General features: G+C 41.9%; 1 protein-coding gene across 2 annotated transcripts in view; it reads right to left on the bottom strand.

Moving 5' to 3' along the window:
- Nucleotides 1-25,499, bottom strand: part of lrp2a (low density lipoprotein receptor-related protein 2a) — a 55,524-nt gene that overhangs the window by 6,364 nt on the left and 23,661 nt on the right. The window contains exons 29-72 of one of the 2 annotated variants that reach the window (XM_026143784.1): nt 25,310-25,494; nt 24,982-25,210; nt 24,671-24,848; nt 24,403-24,531; nt 23,483-23,649; nt 23,131-23,274; nt 22,928-23,037; nt 22,282-22,459; nt 21,967-22,180; nt 21,637-21,876; nt 21,253-21,441; nt 19,136-20,068; nt 18,891-19,056; nt 18,654-18,812; nt 18,279-18,568; nt 17,984-18,184; nt 17,770-17,796; nt 17,630-17,665; nt 17,288-17,530; nt 17,078-17,203; nt 15,913-16,032; nt 15,191-15,322; nt 13,645-13,846; nt 13,270-13,565; nt 11,191-11,857; nt 9,935-10,105; nt 9,627-9,850; nt 9,344-9,521; nt 8,586-8,782; nt 8,245-8,490; nt 7,968-8,096; nt 6,440-6,559; nt 4,521-4,637; nt 3,859-3,975; nt 3,544-3,681; nt 3,267-3,389; nt 3,041-3,169; nt 2,109-2,240; nt 1,875-2,006; nt 1,647-1,790; nt 1,401-1,566; nt 1,193-1,321; nt 877-1,100; nt 601-780 (exon numbers count right to left, since the gene is read on the bottom strand). In XM_026143784.1, coding sequence (XP_025999569.1) covers nt 601-780; nt 877-1,100; nt 1,193-1,321; nt 1,401-1,566; nt 1,647-1,790; nt 1,875-2,006; nt 2,109-2,240; nt 3,041-3,169; nt 3,267-3,389; nt 3,544-3,681; nt 3,859-3,975; nt 4,521-4,637; nt 6,440-6,559; nt 7,968-8,096; nt 8,245-8,490; nt 8,586-8,782; nt 9,344-9,521; nt 9,627-9,850; nt 9,935-10,105; nt 11,191-11,857; nt 13,270-13,565; nt 13,645-13,846; nt 15,191-15,322; nt 15,913-16,032; nt 17,078-17,203; nt 17,288-17,530; nt 17,630-17,665; nt 17,770-17,796; nt 17,984-18,184; nt 18,279-18,568; nt 18,654-18,812; nt 18,891-19,056; nt 19,136-20,068; nt 21,253-21,441; nt 21,637-21,876; nt 21,967-22,180; nt 22,282-22,459; nt 22,928-23,037; nt 23,131-23,274; nt 23,483-23,649; nt 24,403-24,531; nt 24,671-24,848; nt 24,982-25,210; nt 25,310-25,494 — 8,557 coding nt within the window. The remainder of the gene's footprint in view (nt 1-600; nt 781-876; nt 1,101-1,192; nt 1,322-1,400; nt 1,567-1,646; nt 1,791-1,874; nt 2,007-2,108; nt 2,241-3,040; nt 3,170-3,266; nt 3,390-3,543; nt 3,682-3,858; nt 3,976-4,520; nt 4,638-6,439; nt 6,560-7,967; nt 8,097-8,244; nt 8,491-8,585; nt 8,783-9,343; nt 9,522-9,626; nt 9,851-9,934; nt 10,106-11,190; nt 11,858-13,269; nt 13,566-13,644; nt 13,847-15,190; nt 15,323-15,912; nt 16,033-17,077; nt 17,204-17,287; nt 17,531-17,629; nt 17,666-17,769; nt 17,797-17,983; nt 18,185-18,278; nt 18,569-18,653; nt 18,813-18,890; nt 19,057-19,135; nt 20,069-21,252; nt 21,442-21,636; nt 21,877-21,966; nt 22,181-22,281; nt 22,460-22,927; nt 23,038-23,130; nt 23,275-23,482; nt 23,650-24,402; nt 24,532-24,670; nt 24,849-24,981; nt 25,211-25,309; nt 25,495-25,499) is intronic. The other variant, XM_026143785.1, reaches the window with a different exon arrangement.

The following is a 25,499-nucleotide window of genomic DNA, read 5'->3' as shown; positions in this document are numbered from 1 at the left end:
ATAATAGTTGGTTACTTTAGTTTATTTATTCTGTGGTTAATGTAGGAAGAGAGCAGTAAAAGGTTCTATCTCAAATTTAAATCCAGGCCACTGAAGCATTAAAGCATGTGCTAACATACTTAGCCAGGTGAGCCAAGCTAGCACCCAGCCCTACGTGCTTATTGTGTAGCTTTGCATGATTCACAGTCAGAGTTGTGAGTTTAAGATTTGGGATATCCCCCCTGATGTCCTTTAGATACGGTAATATCTTCCACTCATAAAAATGTTTTTGTTCATAAGCGAAACATTTCTAGATGTAGAAAAAAAAATTACAACATTTAGAGTCTCTTGGAGTTTTTTTCATACTGTTTGAAATAGGTTTGAAATTCTGTTCAAAGAATGAATTAAAGAGAACCTAAACTATCAACGTTGAATCCAATAGTCTCTGAATGCCAACACTTCACTTAGACTAGTAAGTGAATGAAAGTAACCATGACTTATTTGGCATCAATAGTAAGTTGCATGTAATTACACTAACATTCTTAATATCCAACAGAAGAGTGAAACCTTTACAATTGTTACATAATTGACATGATATATATTAGATAAATGAGTTCTGACCTGACTGATTGTGTCGGTGCTCCTGGTAAATTCGGATTTGTGTCAGCCAAGGGTTTATGGTGAGAACTTTCACTTTGTTTCCTCTCCCGAACTTGTTTATCCTCCACACTTCACCTTTGTCTTTTGTTGTCCAGTACACATGTCCCTCAAAGACATCCAGACTGTAGGGATGTCCAATGTCTGGGAAAAATAAGAAAGAACACAAACTATAACTTACGCTGAATCTGTCAGGGTTTTATCTGTTTAAATGGTTTCCGCAGATATTAGTGCACTGACCTCCTGATATGACGATTCTCCTGTCTGTGCCATCAGGCTTCATGGATTCAATTATGTTTTCTTTGGAGTCACACCAATAAATTCTGTTTCCATTCAGATAGTCCACAGTCAAACCAGTAGGCCAGCCCAGGTCCTCCTCCTGTACCAACACCTGTCTGTGCTGACCATCCATCCATGCGGACTCTATCCTGGGGTTCCTGCCCCAGTCTGTCCAGTACATCATCCTGTCCAGAAGCAATCACAGAAATAACCCATTTTTTCTCCAAACACTTTAAGCTTAAATCTTTATAAACAAATGTTGTATACATCCTCATACCCGAGTGATGGGTTCACAACAATGGCAGCTGGCTGGTTGAGATCAGTGTGGATTAACCACTTCCTGTACCGCCCATCAAGTTTAGCCACTTCAATTCGATTGGTCCCAGCATCCGTCCAGTAAATGTGCCTGTGAACAGTGATTTAAAAAACTGAGTAGAGATCATCATCTACAGCATAAAAGTAAAGCCTCATTCCTGATTAATTACCTGCCAACCCAGTCCACAGCGATACCATCAGGATTGGCAATGTAGCGCAGATTCAGGTCCACTTCTTTCACCGGGTTGTTGCCGTAATCATTGAATGTGGTCATATAGGCACGTTTGATAGAGCCAAACTGAGATCCCCGACCCAGAACTGTCCAGTACACAATACCTGCACACCAGAGGAAGACCTATTTTACTCATATACCCTGCATGCCACAATATTTTAAAGCTATACCGTAGCAGTCTTACTCAGGCCTTGACCATCTGGATCCCACAGGTAGTCTAAGGCTTGGATGTGCTCAGTGTTGTCTACATAGTCTGAATACTGCTCAGAGGACAGGTTATACCGACGAATGCGAACGTTGTCTGGCAAAAGCATCACTGGTGGGTTTCCTATACAGACAGTGAGGTGTTGTAAGTGAGGTTGGGAATCATAAGAATTAAACTAAAAGGTTTATAAAGAGCATTATCCTTTACCTTGAGCAGCACACTCAGTCCCATGGGGCTCGCCAAAAGAAAGAAAGCCGTCAGCACAGAAACACTCATAGCTGCCCTTTGTGTTTTTGCAGTCCTGTGGACACGTCCCATACACCTCACACTCATTCACATCTGAAGAACAACAAAAGACAACACAAACTGAATGCTATAAAACACGTCTGTGGGAGTGTAACTAGTTTTAATACACCACTGACTAACGTGTATGTTGTTTACCTTCACAGTTGTGTCTTTCTGTTGATTTGGGCTTATATCCAGGTCTGCAGGAGCAGAGGAACCCTCCTCCTGTCAGGTCTGTACAGTTGTGTTCACAGATGTTGGCACTGCATGAGTGCCCACTGGTTTGGTCTGAGAAAAGTGGATTTAATGAAAACATGCTCTGAATGTAAAGCTGGACACTCACAAATGTTAACTGCGTGTTAACCATTATATCATGCAGTCACTTTTTCTTACCAAGTCAAGAAAAGTGAAGTTAAAATATGTATTCTGTCACAGTCCCAGAGTTTGGGGTTTGATTTCTACATTTTCTTTTTCTAGTAGTACGTTGTCATTTTTGGGATTCAGCATTTGGATTCATGTTCCCACTGTTTTTGTAGTGTGATGAGCTTCAGTTTTATAGTCTAAGTTCTACTTCTTGTCTGGTTTTATGGAGCTGTGGATGGCTGATCTTTGATTTACTTACTTTTCTGACTTGCGTTACTTCTCATCTCCGCTTCCCTTTTCGGCCCATTCTGTTTAAATAGTCTTGCCTCCCTCTTTGTCCTTATGACATAATTTTTCTACCTTCTCCACTTTTTCCATTTTATGTTCAGTCATGTTTCTTTCAGCTATGTTTACTTCTATGTTCTGGAGTGTTTAGTGGAGGTTTCAGACTTTGTACTTTCCCAAGTAAAGCGCTACATTTTGTTGTGAGGTCAGCCTGTAGTGTCCTGCATCTGGATCAGTCTGTTTGCCTACACTGTTCAACAGCCCCCAGACTACAATGAGAAATCAGACAGCTTCTGCTACAGATATATTTATATGTTGAATCTGTTTACACATACGGTACTGGATTAAGTCAGTTTAGATTAGAAATTTAAGGGGTCTTTTTGTACTTATTTATCCACTCTGACTCTGTTATTAATTTGCTCTTTGCTGATATTACTTACGACAGCCAAGTTCATCAGATTGATCTCCACAGTCGTCATAATCGTCACAGGCGTACTGAAGAGGGATACACTGTCCGTTACTGCATTTGTACTCATCATCTGTACAAGGTCCATGCGTTGGCTTTTGACCTAAAAGAGGAGAAACATGGTGATTCTCAACAGAAGCTGTAAAGATATTCAGCTCTGTTCAAGTATAGTAGTAAAGAGTAAAAAAATGTGTACTTACAGTTTTCCTGCCTCTCATCAGAACCGTCACCGCAGTCATCGACTGAGTTACACAGCTCGTGGCTGTAGATGCAGCGGTTATTGTCACAGTGAAAACGAAATGGAGCCTCACATTGGATGTCCACTGTGGACGAACAGAGTAAACCTACTTTAGCAGATTCAACCATTCAAATGAGCAGCACGCTGTACAAAAAAGTGTACACGAGTTAGCGTGCTGTTAGATTTGGCTTTGTGTGCGGTGGACTTGAGGGACTGTGGGTGTTTTAATAACTTCTTACAGCAGAGATGAAGCTCCTCGTCTGAGTTGTCTCCGCAGTCATTGTCTCCATCACATTTCCAGTGAGGCGGGACACAAATGTGGTTCTTGCATTCAAACATGAATTGGGGGCAGTATGTGCCATTGGGATAGCGGGTTGCTGAAAGTCAGAAGCAGTCTATTAAACTAAATCTGTGACTTTCACACAAGAAAATCAATAACCAAACTCACAATCATCTCTCCTAATGACGCCTCAACAATCAGGAAGCAAATATAAAGAATCCAGTTATGTTATCAAAGAGTGGACACAGAAAACCAAATGATGAGAGACACTCACGGCATGACGTCTCATCCGTGTAGTCCAGACAATCAGCATTCCCATCGCATTTGAAACGTTCGGCGATACAGTGTCCACTGCCGCACTGGAAGTAGCCAGGATGACAGGTCCGCAACTCTGCAAATAGGGAATAGCATAGTCAGGTGACAACAGCTAAACTGCATATAGCAGGTTCATCAGCTACACAGTTTCTAGACTGATCAACCTCATAGTTAACCTACAGGTTACATCTACAAACAGCCTTAAATGATTAGTCAAATTATAAAGCTCAGCCTTAATGATGCAGTTACAATGCATAACCTAAATGTGTGGATGAGGCAAAAACAGTGGCATTAGGTCCTGAATTTAAAACACTTAATACTTATTAGTTAATGTGTATTTGAGACATTTTACGAGTTTTTAAGGAACCCCTGACAACCTTTTATTTCACACATATATTCATCAAGAATAAGTTTCTAAAGCAACGACCCGTCTGTCCAACGCTCACTGTAGAAACTCTCATTTGTAGCAGACTGAATAAACTCTTTTTGAAAAACGGACTGTTGGTGGTCCTGTCTGTCTGTGCTTCAAAACTGAAGGTTTTATTGCTTCTTTGTTTAGTGCGGCCCTCTGTTACTCACAAACAGGCCGACCCTGAGCCAAAACAAAGAGCCTCCACTTACCACAGTCCCTTTCATCCGAGTTGTCCTCGCAGTCGTTGTCATGGTCACAGACCCAACGGTCGGGAATGCAGCGCAGATTATCGCAGCGATACTCGCTCTCCGTGCATGCGCGTGGTGCTGGGAGAAAACATGGAAACACAAATTAAACAAGGTGGAATCCAAGAAATGCACAAATATGACTTCTGAGAGAAAATGATGAAAACTACATCAGAGGCTCTTATGTATGTCGCAAACTTTTCAACATAAAATGTTTAATGTATGATTTGCTTCCATATCCAAATATTAAATACTGGATCTTATGTTAACTACAGAAGTACACGCACACATTACTCTGCACTGAGCTCATGAGTTCAAGAAGACAAACTCTCTTGGCGTGGGCAACCAGCACAGCAACACTGTGCTGCTCTGATTAAACACCATTGCTTCCCCTTTGAGTAGCAACATTATCCCTGTTACCTGGCATATTCTCAGACATGTTTAAATTCTTCAGGGCAAAAGGTGACAGACTCCTTCACTCCCTCTTTCTCAAACACTGAGGACAGCCTGTTTCTCCAGCAGTTGATAAGACTTCCTCTCTCACCGCTCCGCTGTCGGCAGAAGTCTCGAGCCTCTTACGAAAACCTCCCCAAATGTCTGAATAAATGATAGCGAGGCTATTCTTTGGGATCAACATCCTGCTTTTATTTGCGCTACACTAAAACCCCACAATAAAAATAGTTAAAGAGACAGCTGTCGGAACAGCCGACACCAAAACACAACCAAACCGCTTTCACACATGAAGTCTGGACAGTTTGGCGGGAAATGTCACGCACATATCAGGAGATCTATTTTCTCACTGTTTACTTGGACTGTGCCATGTCAAAACATCTACGATGGTACTGATGTACATTTTTCTGTGATATAAAAGTGACAGCATAACTTCACTTTCAATGACACAAGCTAAGAGATGTCTGACAGTGAGAGCCACGCGCCAGCATCCAATGACCTAAAAGGGGAGCTACTTCAACAACCTCCAGCTTATCACAATACTTTGTGAAATATGTTAGAAAATTGTTCCTGCTAAAGGTGGAAACAATAAACTTGTTTTACTACTTGAGGAAAAATACCTCGTCATTACTATTGCACTATAACGCTGCTGCCGTTGGCACCTCGTTTTAATAGATTTACACTTCAAATTAGGTGGCGTGGCATCATTCAGAGCAGCTTACGGAAAAGGATGGAACTTTGTTTTGCTTTTATTTGTCAGGGATCATGCACATTACTGATCTAAAAAACAAACAAACATGCCTTGTACCTGATTTAGCTATTAGCTTGGCCTAGAGCAGATGCACACAACAACAAAAAATAATCTTTACTTTATTTTTAAACATTTTTTATACATGAAATCTCTTTGTTTATTTCTTTTGGCTCCTGAAGCTTCTTATTGATATCAGCTATAAGTGCATTGCATTGCATTTCCAAGCAACAACCTAACAACTGACTAAATTATGTAGCAGTTATCAGAAGTATCATATCACTTCAATTTAATGACAACAATAATTCATTTCAGTTATTGTTTTATATCCACAGAAGTTGAATTATTCATGATTATAAACCACAGCCCTCTTTGCTTGTGTATGTGCATCCCAATAACCAGACTATCCCATTAAAATATAAGTACAGTATAAAAATCCAGATTAAAGGTTATTAAAAAGTGCTGCATTTAAATAATGCTGACTTTTTTTCTACATGATGAAAAAAAAAATCTACATATCTTTTCCTGTACCATTGTCAACATCCTTTGTCCAATATATCCACTGTCTGTCCTCAGCACATCTCTAAACCGTCTCTCTTTGTCTCCAAACCACTCAAACTGAACGTGATCTGATATTTTTAGAAATAGTTCAAAGTGTTTATCTGTGAGGGCCAAGGTGACTCACTGCAGCTGCGCTCGTCTGAACTGTCCCCACAGTCGTCGTCCCCATCACACCTCCATCTCAGTGGGATACAGCGGTGGTTGTCACAGCGAAAGTCTCCGTTAGGATCACAGCTCAGTTCATCTGAAGAGAAGACCAGGGCGCTTTAAAGCAATAATGGCTGTTATACACCAATATTTTTTTTTAAAACTCAAAACAATTGGCTTAACTTTTTCAAACCTCCAGTAGAGGTACAAAAGACTTGTAGAAGCAAGCACAAGAAAACATCTACTACTGTATTTTTATATAGGGATAGTAGAATTTTTTTAAACTAAAATACACTAAAGTATTATCGTATTTAAAATATTTATACAGACAGGATATTTAAAAAAATCTACTAAATACATTACAGTGTGACAAATTTGTCCTGAAATGTCAATTAAAACTTTAAAAACACAAATATAAATTTGCTGTCAGTATACAGCATACATTACATTAGACACGCGTATTTAAACTAATTGCAAATAAGAAACAGTAAACTGAGTGCATTCTTTGTTTAGCATTATTTATTATAAACGTTCTCCGGCACTAGCCTGTCACTATGTCGGCACCAGTCTATGATGTATTAACCATTAAAGTATTCTCACTGTTGAGAAAATCTTATGTGCAGCAGTAAGAGATGAGAAAATATGAGGCTTTATCAGCAGGCACACTGAATTTCTAGACATTTAGGTAATGATAAAATGTCAGTTTGAAATAAAAGAGATCTTTCTTTTTAATTAAACTGCAAAGTGGTAGAAGGAGGGGAGCAGCCTGCCAAAGACAGATGGGTGACCTCTATCCATGCCAGTGTATGTCTGTGGAGGATAAGGCTGCAGGAGATGAGAAGCACAGAAGGGAGAGGAGTGCAGCAGAGCTGGTCTGAGCCATCGCTACCACACAGTGCTGGGGGTCAAAGATAGCGCGGTGTTAGCTAGTCCTGCCCTCTTAGCCCCTCCACCTGGCCCATCTGGTACATTCTTACAGAAAGATTAGCACAGATCTCCACTCCTGCGCAGGCATGGCACTAATGGAGTGAGGGCCTCTGATAAGAGACGGGAGGGCCGCGGCGAGTGTGTTTGGATCGTAGCAAGTACAAAGAGCCTTGTGTGAACCCTGCCCCCACGCAAGGACAGAGCACCAACACACACATATGAGCACGTACAAGTGGACTCAAACCAGTGGACAGCTCATAAATCTGCCGTGCTCCCTGGGAGAGGTAAAAGGTGGGGGAGGGTAAGTGGTGAGATGCTCTCCATCAGCATCAGCACCTCCCACTATCACACCGTGTAATGTTCCACAGGAGGCTGAGGCGTTGGCTAATTGCCCTTCACTCGCTCCTTCAGCTAATTTCTTGTTTTGAATCTATTTTGAAATCCCTAAAAAATCTTACCTTGGATGTAAAAAAAGAAACATCAGGCAGTAACGCTTTAAACGAAGGCATGAAGTGTGTGTTTAAGAAAAACACAACATTTTCAGATTGCTGCCGCTACAAAACTGGACTAAAACTCACCACAGCCCTGTTCATCACTGTTGTCTCTGCAGTCATTGTGGCCGTTGCAAACAGACCAAAGCGGCACGCAGCGGTAGTTCGTCCTGCAGGCAAACTCTGTATGGTTGTCACATCGATATCCTGGTCCCACTTTGGAGAAAACAGTTCAATAATTAATATATTTTTTTAAATACTAATATCTATGGATACTTAACTTATTTTAAAGGGTAACATTTCTATAAAATTATTACAGATTTAAGTTCTTTAATGTTTAGTTGATATGCTGTAATTTACTTACTGCATTCTTCCAGCGGTTCGTCAGAATTGTCACCACAATCATCATCTACATCACATTTCCAGCTCTGTGGGATGCAGCGTCCGTTGCGGCACTTAAACTGTCCAGGGCGACAGGTCCTGGAGGAGCAGTGTGCAGGGTCCTCATCGGACTGATCGCCACAGTCGTCCTCACCATCACACTGCCACGACTCAGGGATGCAGCGCTTGTTTGCACACTGCCACTGGTGTGACTCACACATGTGTGTAGCTACAAAGTATACAAATGTGTACTTTTAAAATCATTAGGACATGGGAAGCAGGTAGGAAGACATAAAAGCCTCAAAAAATGAATAAAAAACCTACCACAGAGCACAGCGTCTTCATCTGATCCGTCGTGACAGTCCTGGTTGGCGTTACACAAAAAGTGCGGACTGGTGCAGTTTCCATCGTTGCACTGAAACTGACCAAGCCTGCAGTGTCGAGACGGACAGGTGGAGGGCTCGTCTGAGCCGTCCCTGCAGTCCGCCTGACCATCGCATTTCCACCAAATAGGAATGCACCTGTTGAAGCAGAAGTGAGCATTATGTAAAGCTTTAAACTGCTTACTTATCCCATGTGTTGAATAACAAAGTCCAGTCCTTTACCCATTCAAATGTATTGAATTTCCTACATATAGACTCTGATTTTGAGGAAGGCTGAAAAAATACATCTCCAAACTTTCACATTTTCAAATACAAGGGCAGCTATATAAATACACAAAACCTCGGCAAAAGTATTTAAGACCTGTGAGCATGTATTTTACACAAACACTAGGTGGCACTATTCTTCAAAGGCAGTCTTAAAAAAGTGAATGTATTCAAGTTTTTGAACTGGTGGATGAGAACCTGGAAAGATGAAGAATTTTGGGGAGAATCCCCCAAAAAAGAATAAAAATGCATAAAGTCATATGAAGGCTGTAAGCAGCAGGGACATTTTTGGGTAAAAACATGGTTATAAATAATCTTGTCCTCCCTATTTCCAATAATGTATCACAGTCAATTCAAAAATTATATTTAAAAAATGTAGCAAATAATAAAAAAAGACCAGAAAACATGCCAAAGATTAAAGAAGCTTTAACAAACCGTTCATTGTTAGCACATCTGTATTGGGTGCTGGTGCACATGGGAAGGCATCGGGTCACACCTCCTATTTGAATTGTCAGGAAATGGTCTGGGCACTCACAGGTGTGTTCTCGCCCCCCGTGACGGATCAAGCACAGGTGTGAACAGCCTCCATTGTTCACCGCACAGGGGTTGTTTACTGTTAGAGGAAGAGCAACACTCATTAAAACACTTTGGTCTCTAGAAAAACAGAGACCAGGTACGGTTTAGTCCTTGGTGAATACCTGCAACAGGATTCACTCACCAATAGGCTGCCTGTAAGGATGGTACACGTGGATGTCAAATGGTCTGTGTGTGGTGTTAACAAGTACTTGACGGCCGGAGCCGTCGTATTTGTTGCCTTTCTCCACCGTGCGCGTGTTCCAGTCAGTCCAATATACAGTGTCCTCAAACACAGTCAGGGCAAACGGGTGAGGCAAGTCTCCGTCGTACACCGTGTGTCTGTGCTGACCATCCAAGTCAGAGTATCTGACAGAAGAAATACATTCACAGAGTTACTGGCTTCCTCTTACGGCAGGGTAAAAGAATCTGCCTGTTTTCAGGTGCACTTACTCAATGTAGTTGAGGTGAGCATCGGACCAGTAGAGCCTGTCGTTTGTGTAGTCGATTGTAATACCGTTGGGCCACTCGATCTTTGTGGTGATGATGGCCGATTTGTTGGTTCCATCCATTCCAACACGACCTATAAAGGCTTTGTCACCCCAGTCTGTCCAGTACACAAATCTATCAGGGGGATAAGACATATACATTATTTAACCTCTTGAGGCCCTACATACCTTGTATATAATGTTTTGCACTTTGCCAAAAAATGTAGACTGTTTTGTGTTGTGCTGTAAAATGACCCCACTACCCCGACGTGAAGCTGTATTTTAAACAAGCAAAACAAAAAAACAAAGGATGTAACAACTATATAACCAGGTACGAACTTCTTGTTCAAAACAGAAGCTGAATTTATAGACTTATAAAGTGCAACTAATCACAAATAGCTAGCTGAAATTAAAAATACAACCCAAGCAAAAGCTCAGGTTGCAGGAAGTCAGGGAAATACCCGCTTAGCATTGAGAGTAAGTCTTTTAACCGCAATTGATGGTTATTTAAGTGCTGTGCTACATGTTTTGGCAGCAGGATAACAATGAAACAATAAATGATAATTAAAAGCAACAATAATATTAAGATACAAATAAAACATTTCAAAAAATTCTACAGTTTGGGGATTACTTAATGTTTTCCAGGTACCACAATAACAGTTATTTGCTTACTGAATGCTTCTAATCAGATCACTAATATCTACACTGTAAAAACTTTGGACATGAGTAATCTGGTCCTTGTTACACATCAAAACTAAAGGTAGAGTCTTCAGATAGTATAATTAAAATCAATAAATTCTGATAAATTGCCTCTGGCTTTACACAAAAACAAAAGGTTGTCCACATTTGTGAACAAAGGTGCAAGGAACAAAGTCTTTATAATTTTAAGTGGGCTTGAAAAGAGAAGATCTTCAGTTTTGCTTATAATTTTTTTTTTTTAAAATCTGTATAAACACACCAGAACTTTGTCTGCTTCTATACTAAGCATAGTGAAAAGAGCCTTAATGGAGACATATGAGGGAAAGTAAGAGGGAAAAAATTTAATAAATTTCTTTAATTTGTTAAGTTTACTGATATTTCAGAAAATCTGCCAACATGGGTTTGGGCTTGAATCAGAATGACCCTTTAGAGTGTGACACGTCAATAAGCATAAATCTGTACCAGATGGTTATTTCTGACCATCTGATAAGCAAACATATTTATTATATTTGGATTCCTCACCCATATTTGGGATGCAACACAACGCCTCTGGGGTTTTCAAAGCAGTAGGTGTTATTGGCATCCACGCAGTGTTCGGCTAGTTTCTTGACAAAGCGGCCATCCAGTTCAGACACTTTGAGACAATCCAGGAAGCTGTCCACCCAGTACAGTTTCCTGGCTACCCAGTCAACTGCGAGGCCCTCCCCATGCAGAACTCCATTAACCACCACCTCTCTGTTACTGCCATTGTTATGCATCCTTTCTATCACTCTGCGGCTCACATCAATCCAATAGAGACGCTTGTCGACGCGATCAAAGTCCGTGGCCACCACACTGGTCAGACCCTGCAGAATGAGAGAATAGGCCACCCCATCTGTTGACAGATTCCTCAGGTAGTAGCGGTTGCTGAAGATCAGGTACGGTGAAATGTTGCTGTTCTGACGGCAGCTGCGCCCATCCGGCTCTCTGAGGAAACCTGGAGCACACTTGCACATGTGGGAACCAACTGTGTTTTCACACAGTTGACTGCACACGCTGGGGGTCTCTGTACACTCGTCGACATCGTCGCACGTTTTGCCGTCAGACATGAGGCGGTAGCCAGGACGACAGGTGCATATAAAGCTAGTAGGTGTGTCGGTGCAATTGTGATCGCAGTGGTGAATGGATGGGTCTGTGCACTCATTGATACCTACAGTTAGAGAAGTAAAAGAGCCCAAAAATTAAAGTAATAAAAAAAAACATTTAACCTTTTAACTTGCTATTAATAAACAATTACCAATTACTATATTATAGTGCTAGATCTATAATCAGTTTGCTAAATTAACATTCTTGGATGTATTTGTTTGTTACAGATAAGTGTAACAATTTTGCAAAAGTGGATACAAGAGGAAGAATTTGCATATTTGTCTCTCTGAAGCTATTCATTTGAAAAATCCTATAGATATAGAATCATCATTTCTATATTAAGAAACAGTTGTTTTACTCCAGAACTTCAGCCACTGGATACATTTAGAACTTCTTCAGATCTTCTTTACTCCAAGTAAAACAAAATAACTGCAATGACGCAATTACCCTTTTGCCACCATAACACTTACAACTATGCTTGAACATTTAACTTTCATCCAGTGACTGTCATTCAAACTCAAAGTCAAATCTCATTTACACTCGGCTCATGTTTGCACACCCTGTCCTCAATTTTTATTATTATTATCATTATTATTATTATGGTAACAGGCATACATTAAGAGTCAGATAACTGTGTGTCACACAACCAGGTCCTTTAGAATCACCAACTGACCTGATAAGCAGGTCTTTGGACAGGTTCAGACCAGGCGGCTGATACACTGCTGTGCTTTTAAGCCGTTTGCTAGATTGGCTACCTCATGTAACTACTCTAACTACACTATCAAGTACTTAAGGTTGGGTTGGTAAGTGTTCTCTGTGTTCTCTTTTAGTTTAGTCTATGATATGGACTCATACAACGCTTTTTTTTTTAAATTCAAAGCACTTTTCAATGTACACATTTTTAACACTCACACACATGCAAACCTGGACAGATACATCGTGGGATACTTGGGATACTCTTCCCCAAGGATGCTTCAACATACAGATGCAAGAGGTGAGGACTGAACCACGAACCTTCTGAATAGTCAACAGCCCTCTCTAAATCCAAGCCTAGGTAAGAATTGTGCAACCAGCAAGGAGTGTAAAATGTCTATAAGTGTGGCTGAACAAATAGTATGACTTCTCTATAACTGAACATGTATGATTTCACACTAGTACAATTCAAAAAGGCAAGTCTAGTTTATATAAATATGTTTTCTTGCCTTTCCCAACAGCCAGATTGAAAATGGCTGCCGTCTTGTGTTTTTGAAAGACTAATGAGGTTTATCAAAGGAGATAATCATAAAAGAGTTTACATACCATATTTGGTGCTTGTATGCACCTGTGAACAATTTCCCTGTAATGTTAAATTATCTGAGGCTCTATTGTTTTACAAAGGTAGGAAAGCTTCAGTTGAGTCTGTTGCTGAGCATTCTTCTCAGTGAGGCTCACATCTCATCAGAGCGAGGAAATGCTGTCAAAATACTTTTCACTCACCGCATCCTTTCTCGTCGCTGTTGTCAGAGCAGTCATCACTCCTGTCACACACCTGGCTCAAGGAGATACAGTGACCATTCTCACATTTGAACTCCCCCGGGGGGCAGGTGGGTGCTGGCGTGTGGCACATGTGCTCCAGCTCATCGGACTCATCCCCGCAGTCGTTGTCGCCGTCGCAGACAAAGTCACGTGACACACAGCGGCCGTTCTGGCAGGTGAACTGATGTTGCTGGCAAGGTTGGTACGTGCAGCCCTGCTCATCGCTGCTGTCTCCACAGTCGTTACGACGGTCGCACCTGATTTGAAGAGCAAAGAAAATGAACTCAAATTTCCAGTCAGACTCATCACAGATGATATCCCAGCGTTCCTTCTAACCTGTAAGAGCTGCGTATGCAGAGACCATTATTACAGGTGAACTCGTTGATGCCGCAGGACCTGCGCGTGCAGTTTTGACGCTCATCTAAAGCATCCGCACAGTCCGCATCGCCATCACACACCCAGTCACGGGGAATGCATTTCCTCTGAGGTGGCCTGTTGTTCACACATGTGAACTCTGCACTTGAACACGTTCGATTGGCTGAAAAAGACAAACAAAACAGGCAGGGGCTTTACAAGAAGTTAAATATTGAATGCGGTGACCCAGCGTCAACCTACATATTTTGTGAATCCAAAAACATTCCAAACTGTATTTCAAAACATGCGGCTATGACCACAAATTCTTTATCCGTCTCATGTGATCACTTCACATTGTTTGAAGTGAGTCTCCTACAGCGCTGAAGTCTTTAGCTTCAGGCATCTTATTTTTGGAGCGCATGTCGGTGAAATATAAGAATCTTGATCCACCTTGAGCCAGGAAGCCAAAGAAAGGAGACATGCACAAAGTAGCGAGTGAAGCAGGAGAAATTAGGAATGTCAGCTCCTTGGACTGGAGACCTTCTACAGGACACTTAGATGCTGGCAGCTCACTTCCATTGTCCCTACAAACAACACTCACCCAGTGGTGTGTACCTAAATCAGTATCCCGAATAACAACAGGAAGCAGGAGGGGGCAATCGAGAAGTGGTGGAGAACAAGAGGATGGTCTTCGAGGCGGGATGGGGCGGTAAAGAAGTGAGAAGACGTAGTAAAATAATTAAGCAGAATTACCAACTCGTGGCTTAATACCTCTGCAGTCAATAGGATTTGCTCTTTAACTGAGTCAACGGTGTAGGGACGAGCCTTCCATTTTCATTTTGAGTTATTGTGTAAAGTTATGTTCAATAGCGTGTGTTTTAAAGCATTACATCACACCAGAGTTGACCTTTAACCTCTTGGATATTAAATCTTATTTAATCATTTTATCTTGTTAAACATTTCTGTGAACTTTTGCTCGAGTGGCTGAGTGTGTCCCAAGATTTTTGTGATACTGTAGTTGGGTGAATATAAAGTCAGGTCCAAGATTTGGTTTTTTTAGATCGTGGTGACCTTTGACCTTTGAAAAGCAAATTTTAACTCTAACCACCAATTTTTCCAAATTTGTACCAAGTTGGACATTCTCTCAAGGCACTCGGGCAAGCTCACACTCGTGATCGTGGCAAAATTTAGTCGAGATTTCAGGTTATTATCTCATAATTTTACTCATGGATACCCAGTTGTTTTTTAACTGCTGGACAGCTGCCATAGTTACTAGTGCCAGTCTTCTTCTTCGTGTTCTTTTGGATGCTCCCTTTAGGGGCTGCCATAGTGAATCATCTGCCTCCAGGTGACCCTATCCGATTATTTCTCATTAGCTTATTGGATATAGCAAAGATGACCAACTGTCCTCAATGACCCATGCACGGACCAGCACTTGTATCCATGCTGGTTACAAACACAAAAAGGACAAATAGAAAAAAGAGTGAATGAAAAAGGGGGAAAGGATATAGGACTAAAGGACACATACCACAGTTATGTCTCTGATCTTCATCACTCATGTCACCACAATCATTGTCCCCATCACAGATCCAGGACGAGGCAATGCACCGGCCATCATCGCAGCGAAACTGGTCTGTGTTGCAGGTTCGGATCAATGTGGCTGCAGGCACAAATCACACACATTAAAATGTATATAATACACCAACATGAACACAGTGTGGCGACTTTATAACATATGCCAACTCGTTTCTATCCAATGTAAATATGTTCACTCCCTGTTTTTTTATTTTTGTAATTGCCAATTATCTCAGGTACTTCCCCCATCTGCTTTTCCACTAATAAAGAAGGCACAATACAACACTGGCAAAGCTTTCAAAATAGTCATGGCAACTCCACATTCCCATGCATGGTGAGCTATCTAAACAAAAGCCAAAGTGAGGCTCTGTAACCCCTGGTGGACAAAAGGAGGGGGAGGTGCTGTTTGTCAGAGGACATTGAGGGGCGTCACCACACAGGAATGCAGCACACAATAGGAGGCCTGACTGACCACATCATCAACAAAGAAATACACCACTGACTTGCAGTCCCCGCTACATCACTCACGGAGCTCTCTCACACAGCACACAGATGCAGATTGGCGGAGAGGCATAAACACACAATAACAGAGCAGCTGATGACGGGGAAGGGGGCAGACACACAAAGCCAAAAGGCCCATTTTGGTGGTGAGAGAGTTTTTTTTGCAACACTCACTACAGGAGAGGGGTTCATCAGAGCCGTCACTGCAGTCAGCCCCTCCATCACAGTACCAGTGGGCGGGGATGCAGCGGCCACTCGAGCAACGGAACTCGCTCTGGGAACATGTGGATTGAGCTACGGAGAGGATGCAGAAAGTCATGAAATCTCTTTTTATTTCTAATATCATTCTGGCTCATAATGAATCTTTTTGAGGATTAATATACAGTATGCTGATTTGTAGAATCTGGGAGCTGAAAAGTAAAGATCAAATCATTATGTGACAACCTACTAGAATAATTACTTATTCATATTTTTTAAATTGTTTTCTCACATTGTATTACAGAAAAATGGTTGCAAATAAAAAACTTAAATATCTGAAAAACCAATAAGTGTCTGAAGTAACATTATGATGCCACTTGTACAATTTTGTGTCAAACAGCAAACCTACATAATATTCATTATCTAATTGCAGTACCTGAATTCTCTATCCGCTTCCTAGACCATACAGCATTTTACCTCTTTAGGGTTGTAATAATGTAATACAATATGTCAGATGTTATTAAATCATTACGTTGCCTAGCAACCACCCAGCAACGAACTAAAATGACCCATTTTTAGCACATAAACAACATCTGCCTCTCCTATTTTTTATTTCATTCATTCTTTTCCTTTTCTTAATGTGATTAAGTATATCATTTTGCCAACACCACAAACATGCCGATGGAAATGTACTAGTAATAAAAACACAGGAGAATAGCAGAATGAATGAATGAATGAATACATAACATAAAATCCCAATACATCAAATTATAGCTACGTACAATGTAACGCTCCACCTGTCCGGTCCAAGTCCATTTACTTATCCTTACAGAAACTGTGGGCTGGTACCAAAGTTTAAAATAACAATTTGCCTGATGGCACATGCTGACAATTATATTTCTTTAGGTTACTTATACTCACTCTTTTCTTCGTTGTGCCACGGGAAACAAAGGAACGTAATTATAAATGAATAAATGTTTTTTCACTTATTTTTCTTCATAAATTAAATAAATGTTATTAATAACACCCATGTCTTTTCTCCTACTTTGGCAGAGATTTTTAGCAACAGCAACAGTTACCTGATGCAGTTATGCATCAGGAAAAAATAACAACTTGATCCTGATATTGTTGTTGAACTTACCACAGTGTGTAGGACTCTCATCACTCATATCCCCACAGTCGTTGTCTCCATCACACAGATACGAGCGTGGGATGCAAATGTTGGTAGACTGACATTTTGTTTGCTCTGGCTGGCAGGTTCTCTCCGCTGAGATGATCGCAAATGAAAGCACATTTAATGCAAAAACAACTTCCAGTACTTTCCTCTATGTGGCACACTAAGGATACTCACGGCAGTTTCGTTCATCAGAGGTGCCATTGTCGTAGCAGTTGTTGATACCATTGCAAACATAGTCCTTTGCAATACAGCGTCCGTTGTTACAAGCAAACTCTGTGTTTGGGTCACAAGGTCTGAACAGACAGCCCACTTCATCGCTATTGTCCCTGCAGTCATCATAATGGTCGCAGCGGTAGTGGTAGGGCACGCATCGCCCATTGCCACAAGTAAAGACTGTAGGCTCACAAGTGTGGAAGGCTGCCAAACAGAATCGAGATGAGATCAGAGCTCTGGCCAGAAGAGTGAGATTGAAGGAAATGGGGGCTTGTACACTCGACCATTAAAAGCTCATTTTACCTGACAAGGCAATAAAGGATGACAGCAACTGTGGGACTGCATGCAAAGACAAGTATATTGATTCATGTGTTAGTACTGATTTGTGTTATTGCTCAAGACGGTCATTGGAAAAATAATCATAAATATGCAGGAATACACACCAGCGTAGCTGAGGATTGTTTTATGTCCTTGGAAATAAAATTTTAAAGCAGAAAAAGAGCATTTGTTAGAATTAGTAACTTTAAATGATTAAGAGTTGCATTTAACAGAGAGGAGAAGGACCTCAGGAGGGCTCTATAAGGACTGCTGTGAGAGTGAGATTGTTGGTAACCCAATAAAACTCGTGACAAATTTAGGATTACCGTGAACACCTACCACAGACTCTTTCTAACTCGTCACTTCCATCTCCACAATCGTCGTCATTGTCACATTTCCACTGGGCTCGAATACAGCGGCCATTCATGCAGGCAAACTGCCCTGGCTGGCAGCGAGTCCCATTATCAGGGATACAGTGTTTGTTGTCGGCGAGGTACCAGCGGCCCTCTGATGGACACCGACACTCAGCTCCATTAGGTCCTAACGTGACAAAATTGCAGAACAGTTTGTGTTATTCCTTCTCAATTAAGGCACTAGAAGAAAAACATGCTCGAGACAAAGGGGTTTCTTGTACCTGGAGTACAGATGTGGCTGCAACCTCCATTAAACTGCTGGCAGGGACTGTCACACTGCTGCTGCTTTCTGCCAGCTAAAACGTGGATGTCCATTGGTCGAGATGGAAGGTTCTGGATCATAACCCTCTGGTCAGAACCATCGTGTTTGTTGGCTCGGTAGATGCTGCGGGTGTTCCAGTCAGTCCAGTAGATGAACTGGCCAAACATGGTCATAGCAAAAGGGTAGATGGCTGTGCTGACAATAACTTCACGGTTGGAACCAGTAAGAGAGGATCGCTCAATCTTCTGTCTGATGGCAGAGCAAACAGATTATAATGGCAGTTGCTGCAGATTAACAAGACAACAAGATAAAATAAGATTTTTTCAGCTCTTACAAGCTGGCATCTGCCCAATAAAGCCTCTCTTCTTCATAGTCCAGGGTCAGGCCATTGGGCCACACAAGACTACTGTTCACGATCTCTATTCTGAAGTTTCCACCTAAGGTGGCACGCTCAATCTTTGCATGGGTTCCCCAGTCTGTCCAATACATGTATCTGTTGAAAGAGAAAGATTCATTTATAAATGTGCCGTTTAGTCTTACGAACGAAGATAGAGTGCTGTGTAAATCTTACCCCCTGCAGGGATCTAACATGATGGCCCTTGGCCTGGACACATGAGCAATTATAGTTCTTTGGGAGCCATCAACAGACATAGAGCTAATGCTCTGGTTGACATAGTCACTGTAGTAAATTCTTCTGTTTATCCAGTCATAAGCAATGCCATCAGGAGCACCAAGATCTGTCAAACCACAGAGATCACAACGCCATGAGCAACGCATCAACACAACTAAACTTACCAACATGAGTGTAAAACATACCTGAAGCCACCACTACAGGAGCCGAGATGGGAGAGGACAGGCTGATGTAGCTGATCTTGCTTGATCCTGCACCGGAGCTCTGGGTAAAGTAAATCCTTCTGTCCACGATGTCAAAATCCAGTGCCACAGAAGTACGAGGCACATTGACGACAGGGAAGGGCAGCGCATGGTCATCCGGATCGAGTCGCAGACTCCGGACAGTGCTCTCCGTAGTATAGATAAGGTAATCGTCCCTTGACACCACACAGCTTTCTCCATCTGCTCCAAGATTCCCAAAAGCACAGCTGCATTTTTTATTCTGACTGCCTGCATTAGAACCTGGGAGAGCAAAGCAGAAGTGGGCACAGCCTCCATTGGCTTCCAGGCAGGGGTTGTAGTTAAGCGCTTGTGCACTACTGGGCTGGGTTCGCTGGTCAAAGATGGTAATGTCCCTCAGCATATTGATATTGTCTCTAATGACAGCTGGCTGCTCTGTGTTTCCTGGCACTTTGCTTGCTTGGAACACCTTCTTCAGGTTTCTGTCCACCCACAGGATGTTATTCTCAAACACTGTAATCCCGTAAGGAGTTGGGTAGCGGCTGCCATACCTGACTATTTCTGTCTCTCCTCCTTGGGGGCTGACTCGAGCAATCATATCCAGAGAGTCATCGACCCAGTAAACATAACCAGTTTGAAAGTCCAGAGCGAGGCCTCGAGGCGTGATGATCCCTGAAGATACTAAAACCGTGCGATTGGTTCCATCCAAGAGCGCGCGCTCAATTTTTGGGTTCTGACCATAATCAGCCCAAAATAAGTATCTGTTTCTGGGGTCTACAATGATGTGGCGTGGCATGTCCACCTGGGTCTTGAGCAGCACCCTACGGAAAGTTGTGTTCAGGTGGAGCACCTCAACATACGTCTCAGTCAGGAAGGCATTGGTGAAATACAAATTCCCTTAAGAGACAAAACCAGTAAAGTGTGCATTTAATATAGTATCAACTCCAGTCATGTTAAGATAGTTTTGAAAGAAACTGGTCGGTCATGCTTGGTGTAGCAGTATAAGTTACTGGGATGATTGTGTTATCAGTACAACATGGTAACTGGACTAGCATTTATAGTCTTTTTCTAGTCTCGGCTCTTTCACATGTTTTCTGCCGTTCATTTTCTTGAGTGTAACCAGCATTTTGCAGCTTGTTGTAAATCCTGTGTATTTACAATTACTAACCTACCTCCTTGACTGCTCTCGATTAGGTAAGATGTTGTGAAGTTGTTTTTCTTTATCACAGAAGTAACTGTGATATTGTGCATGTTAGTTGTCTTCTGTGGTCTCTCAGGCCTTTTTGTGTTGCTGAGTTGGCCAGTGGATTCACTCTTCAACACTCTGAATCAACTGAATCAACTTCAGATATTATCTCTGCTTCATTTGTCATGAAATAACAAGGCAATGGGCCTCATTTGACCGTGAAGCTACTTGTCAGTCAATTGTCAAAATTATTTTTGAGCCTCTGAAAATAGAAGACTGTGGGTAGAAATGGCCACAATTCCTAAACAGTCATTGCAAAAATTCAGCAAAGCTCCTTGAATTAAAGCTGAAAGTCTGCATTTCAGTGAAGTCTTCACTGTTTTATTTAAAGTCCACTGTGATGGAAACTGAGAGGAAAATAACAGACAGTGTGACTGTCTACAAACTACTACAACTCCATTAGAAGGGACTGTGATCTATTTGTAATGTATTGTACATATATTTATTACTCTCAGATTTAGCCATTCTTATATTTTGCTTGTTTTATGTTATTGTATTTTTAATGCTTTACAGTTATTGTATTTTTTTTCTCTGTTGCTTGTGAAGCTCGCACACAAGAATTTCACTCACATGTACTGTACCAGTGTACCTGCACATGTGATGTGACAATAAAAGTGATGTGATGTGATTTGATTTGATGTGCTAGAAGTTAAATGAATCTCACTGCTGCAGAGTATTGCTTAATGCTAAACAATAAATGACCTCTATAGGAATTAAAGATGCTAAAGCCTAGGTACAGAATACATCCTGTAACACAGATTAGTTTGCTGTAAACCCATCTGCACATTACTTGTGTGGTAAACAAAACATGTGCTTAAATGAATGAACGGCATACCTGCCACCCAGTCGACACCAATGCCTCGTATCCCGTTGCGTCCGATTCCAGATGTCACAATGCTACGTAATCCTGAGCCATCTGGCTTGATTCGTCTGACCCCGTTCTGTATCGCCACAGTGCTGCTGAAGTCACACCAGTAGATGAAACCAGAAGCCATGTGGACATCAATGTGTAAAGCATTACGGCCTGTAAGAGGATAACCCAGTCATTAGAGGTCATTACTGTCTCTTCAGAGGGAATGAATGCAAACAAACAACAACAGATCACTAATTTATTTAGTTGATTACAACAAAGACTAACCCACATTTTAAAAACGTTATTACTAATTTTATTATAACCTGCATAGTTAATTATGTATGCAACAGTATTACAATCTCTGACCTCTTCCAGCTACTGGCACCATGGCCTCAGAGTGGTCTGACCCTTCTAGACTGAAGCCTTTAATAGCAGACAGAGTAGAGATGACGACGTAAGACTGGTAGGGAGAGCAGGTCCTGTTGTCGGCATTAACTTTAAAACCTGTGGCACATGCACAGGTGAACAGACTCTGTGGCCGAGGCAGACAGAGCTGTTCGCACGCTCCCACGTTGTTTGTGCAGCCATTAGATGTACCTGCAGAGGCTGAGAGCGTAAACAGAATCCAGTGAGACTAAAGAGCAACAGCAAAGATAATATAGGCAGTGAACTGAGGCAGATCTGTGTGTTACTCACTCTCTCGAAAATGAACTTTCAGAACTCTGAGTCCAGACACGTTGTCTCGCATCACGACCTTGTTGGCTCCTGTAGACTTGTCCACACGCTCTATCACCTCAAAGTTGCGGTCAGTGTAATAGAGGTAGTTCTGATAGACAGCCACACCCCAGGGGTGCGACAGGCCTGTCACTATGGTGATGCGGTTGCTTCCGTCGGGATCGCCACGTTCAATCTGCGGCATTTTAGGGAAACCAAAACAAATTAGTGCTTTAAATAAATTGCAAATAATTATCAGGATTAAAGCACCTTAGAGAGAGCTAAGTAAAAACCCACCACGCCAGTGCTTGTTACAGCCCAGTATAACTTGTTCTCTCGGATGTCCACAGTAATGAACTCAATGTGATCAAGATTGTTTGTGAACAGGGTGACGGGGTTCAAGCCATCCATGTCTGCAGATGCCACCTTGGCAGGGATGCCACTCTCGGTTCCCTGGTCTGTCCAGTACAGTTTGCTTAAGAACATGACAGACAGTGTCAGCGTCTGCCTTTGCAATTTAATCACAGATGCAATACACATGCATATCACGTTTAAAATTTTTTAAAAGTTCTAGCAAAACAGAGAAGCACACTGTTATCGCTAAATGTATACTGTTTAAATATGAGGCGCAACAATATCAGCATCTACAGCAATAACACACTTTCTAAGCTGAATGAACTATCTTCCATTTGAGAACTCATGCCGATGAAGTCATAGAGCAGAAACTTAATGAGCACATAGTGTCTTCATGCGGGAGTAAAAAATCTTAGAAATATCTTGTGCTTGACTGCACACTGCTGGGGTTTTAGAGTGCAGTGTAGTATTCAGTAACACAAGTTGAGATCTCTCTAGAGGCCGAGCAGATGGCAATGAGGAGGCTGTTAGAGCTCAGTAGCTGTGTGGTTAAGCGATCTGTGCCAGGACTGTGTTAAATAGGGCTTACCCACGTGCTGGGTCCACGGCAATGCCAACAGGACTACCAGCGCCAGTTGGGGAGCCGTTATTCGTGATTAGGGTTTTCCGGTACTGTACCTCCCCTCTCAGCTTTAAGACCTTTGCCAAACACAAAGAGGTGCAATTATTGTGCTGCACAACTGCATTGCAACACTAGTTTTTTTTTACTGAACATGGCATTATTCGTTTCACCTCAATAGACTGTGTAGCTGGATTGGTGTAGTACAGATTCTCTGTTATCCAGTCCAAGGCCAGCCCAACCGGGGAGCCAAGAATGGCTGCAGGGGCAAACTCTGTCCTGTTAGTGCCATCTGACTTCACCCTGTGGATCTCACCCTGAAGGAGGACAAAGACAGACATATTAACCTCAGCATGAGTCTGTATTATGTCTTCTTAGCAAGTTTATTGGCTTTCTTTTTTTTTTACAATGAACCCTTATGACATGCACAGGATGTCTCTACACAACACTTGAGTTCCTTATTTACTTTTGGGAAAAGGCATAAAGAACTATAAAGCTGTATAGTATTTCTGCACAGTCACTTACTGGGTGCTCCACCCAGTAGATGGTCTGTTCATTGTCATCAAAATCGACATCGTAGCCATTTTGAAGCCCAGCGACAGGAACCATGGCATCATTACTCTTGTCATCCAGGTTCAGGGAAATGCCATAGATGATGCTGTCTCTCACAACGACCAGGAACGGATCCTCAACTAAAGATGGAGTAAAAAAAGCAAAAAACATTAAAAAGACATTAAACGTTTTTTTTCTACAGTATGACAGCAAACCCAAAGCAAAAAAAAAGAAGAATACTTTTAAAATTATTAAACAAATTCCAAGACAGAGCTCAAAAGATTTGCCCCCAGGATGCTTTCAGTGCATGATATCTGGTGCAAATTACACATCGCTAGACATCCCTAAAAAACCCTTATCTATAAAGAGGATTGACTGGTGAAAGCTGGTTGCACAATCTGATTTGCTTTGTCATCACAGATTAAAATCAATGAATGGTTGTAGGGCATTTTCATTCTTGGATAATCGCTGGCCTCAGGGGGAGACTGTGTCCTGTTTGGTTTGAATGGGTTGAAACCTGAGATGAGTTAAGCTGGTGACCTAACTAAGACTCCTTGAACACTGAATTAAAGGTCCCTTGTCTTTTTAAGACCTTGAAAGACACGCATATGATTCTTAATATTTATAACTGGAACAGCAGTTTACAGGAGAATCTAAATGGGAGACTGTTGACAAGTATCTGGATCGTTCAGGTTAGTGTTTTCAAAGATTTATTCTCTTCCCAGCATTGAGATAGCTGCAGATAAAGCATGAAAACGCCATCCTTTCTGCTGTAGCAATAACCACAGCTGATGAAGACCTGAGTATTTCAACATATCTGCTACATCTGATCTGACTTCCTTTTTCATCAAACTGAGTGATGAGTGTTTTCCTCCATGTGGCAGGGCGCATACCTCTGGTGCAGGTGATTTGGTCCGCTGCCAGCATCCAGCCTGAGGGGCAGGCACACGAGTAATACCTCGGTCCCACAGCAGACAGGAGGCAGATATGAGTGCAGGAGCTCCTCAAGCAGTGATTTTCCCCTGCAAGTTGTCAAACAACACATGCACACAGACAGAATCCAAAAAGTCAGGTTCTCTCATCATGTGGCCAACAAAATGGTCAGCATCAGCGGATAAAGATGAAGCAAAGACTAGATCAGGTTCAGTCTATTCATCATACCTGCTGGCTGCCTGGCTGGGTGCACTGCCACCAGACCCATGGGCTGAGGGAGGTTGAACAGCATCACTGTCTGGTTCTCCCCATGCCACTTATGAGCTCGCATCACACGGTTGATGTATCTGTCGGTCCAATACACAAAATCCTCAAAAATGGTAATTGCGTGGGGGTGTTGCAGTACCTTTTCATAGAGAGTAGCAAAAGAAAAAAAAGTGTGTCTCACACATGCTATTCAGAAGAAAACTGATTATTAACATAAACGTTATCATTATAGATGTATCACTAGCATAAAGTCTGCTATCTCATACACTCACCAGGTCACTGGCCAAGACTTGCTTCCTGTTGTTGCCGTTATAATCGCAGAAGTCAATGAAATCCAAGTAGGCATCGGCAAAGTACAACAAATTGTTTGGGTAGTCTATGGTTAGACCATTAGGCCAGTACAGTTTGCTGCTTATGATAACAGTTCTTTGCTTTCCATCCATGCTGGCCCTCTCGATGCGGGGGTTCCTCCCCCAGTCGGTCCAGAACATCAGGTGAGCACTAAAACAAAAAACTCTCTCTTAATATCAACTTCTTTGGTGATGAGAAGCTGTGACCATAAAATACAGATTAAAACACACAGATCCAAATTCTTCTCACCTGTCTCTCGGGTCCAGCACTAGACCTCGGGGGTTGGTTACATTTTCACTCACTAACACAGTTCGGTGGGTGCCGTCCAGTTTAGACACTTCAATTGTCTCCAGGACGTAGTCAGTCCAGTACAAGTTCCTCCCCACCCAGTCCACTGCAAGGCTCTCTGTCACAGTCACTCCACTGTCGAATATCTGTG

Source organism: Astatotilapia calliptera, chromosome 16, assembly GCF_900246225.1.
Source record: "Astatotilapia calliptera chromosome 16, fAstCal1.2, whole genome shotgun sequence".
NCBI classification, from domain to species: domain Eukaryota; kingdom Metazoa; phylum Chordata; class Actinopteri; order Cichliformes; family Cichlidae; genus Astatotilapia; species Astatotilapia calliptera.
This window is presented reverse-complemented; position numbering and strand designations above follow the sequence as displayed.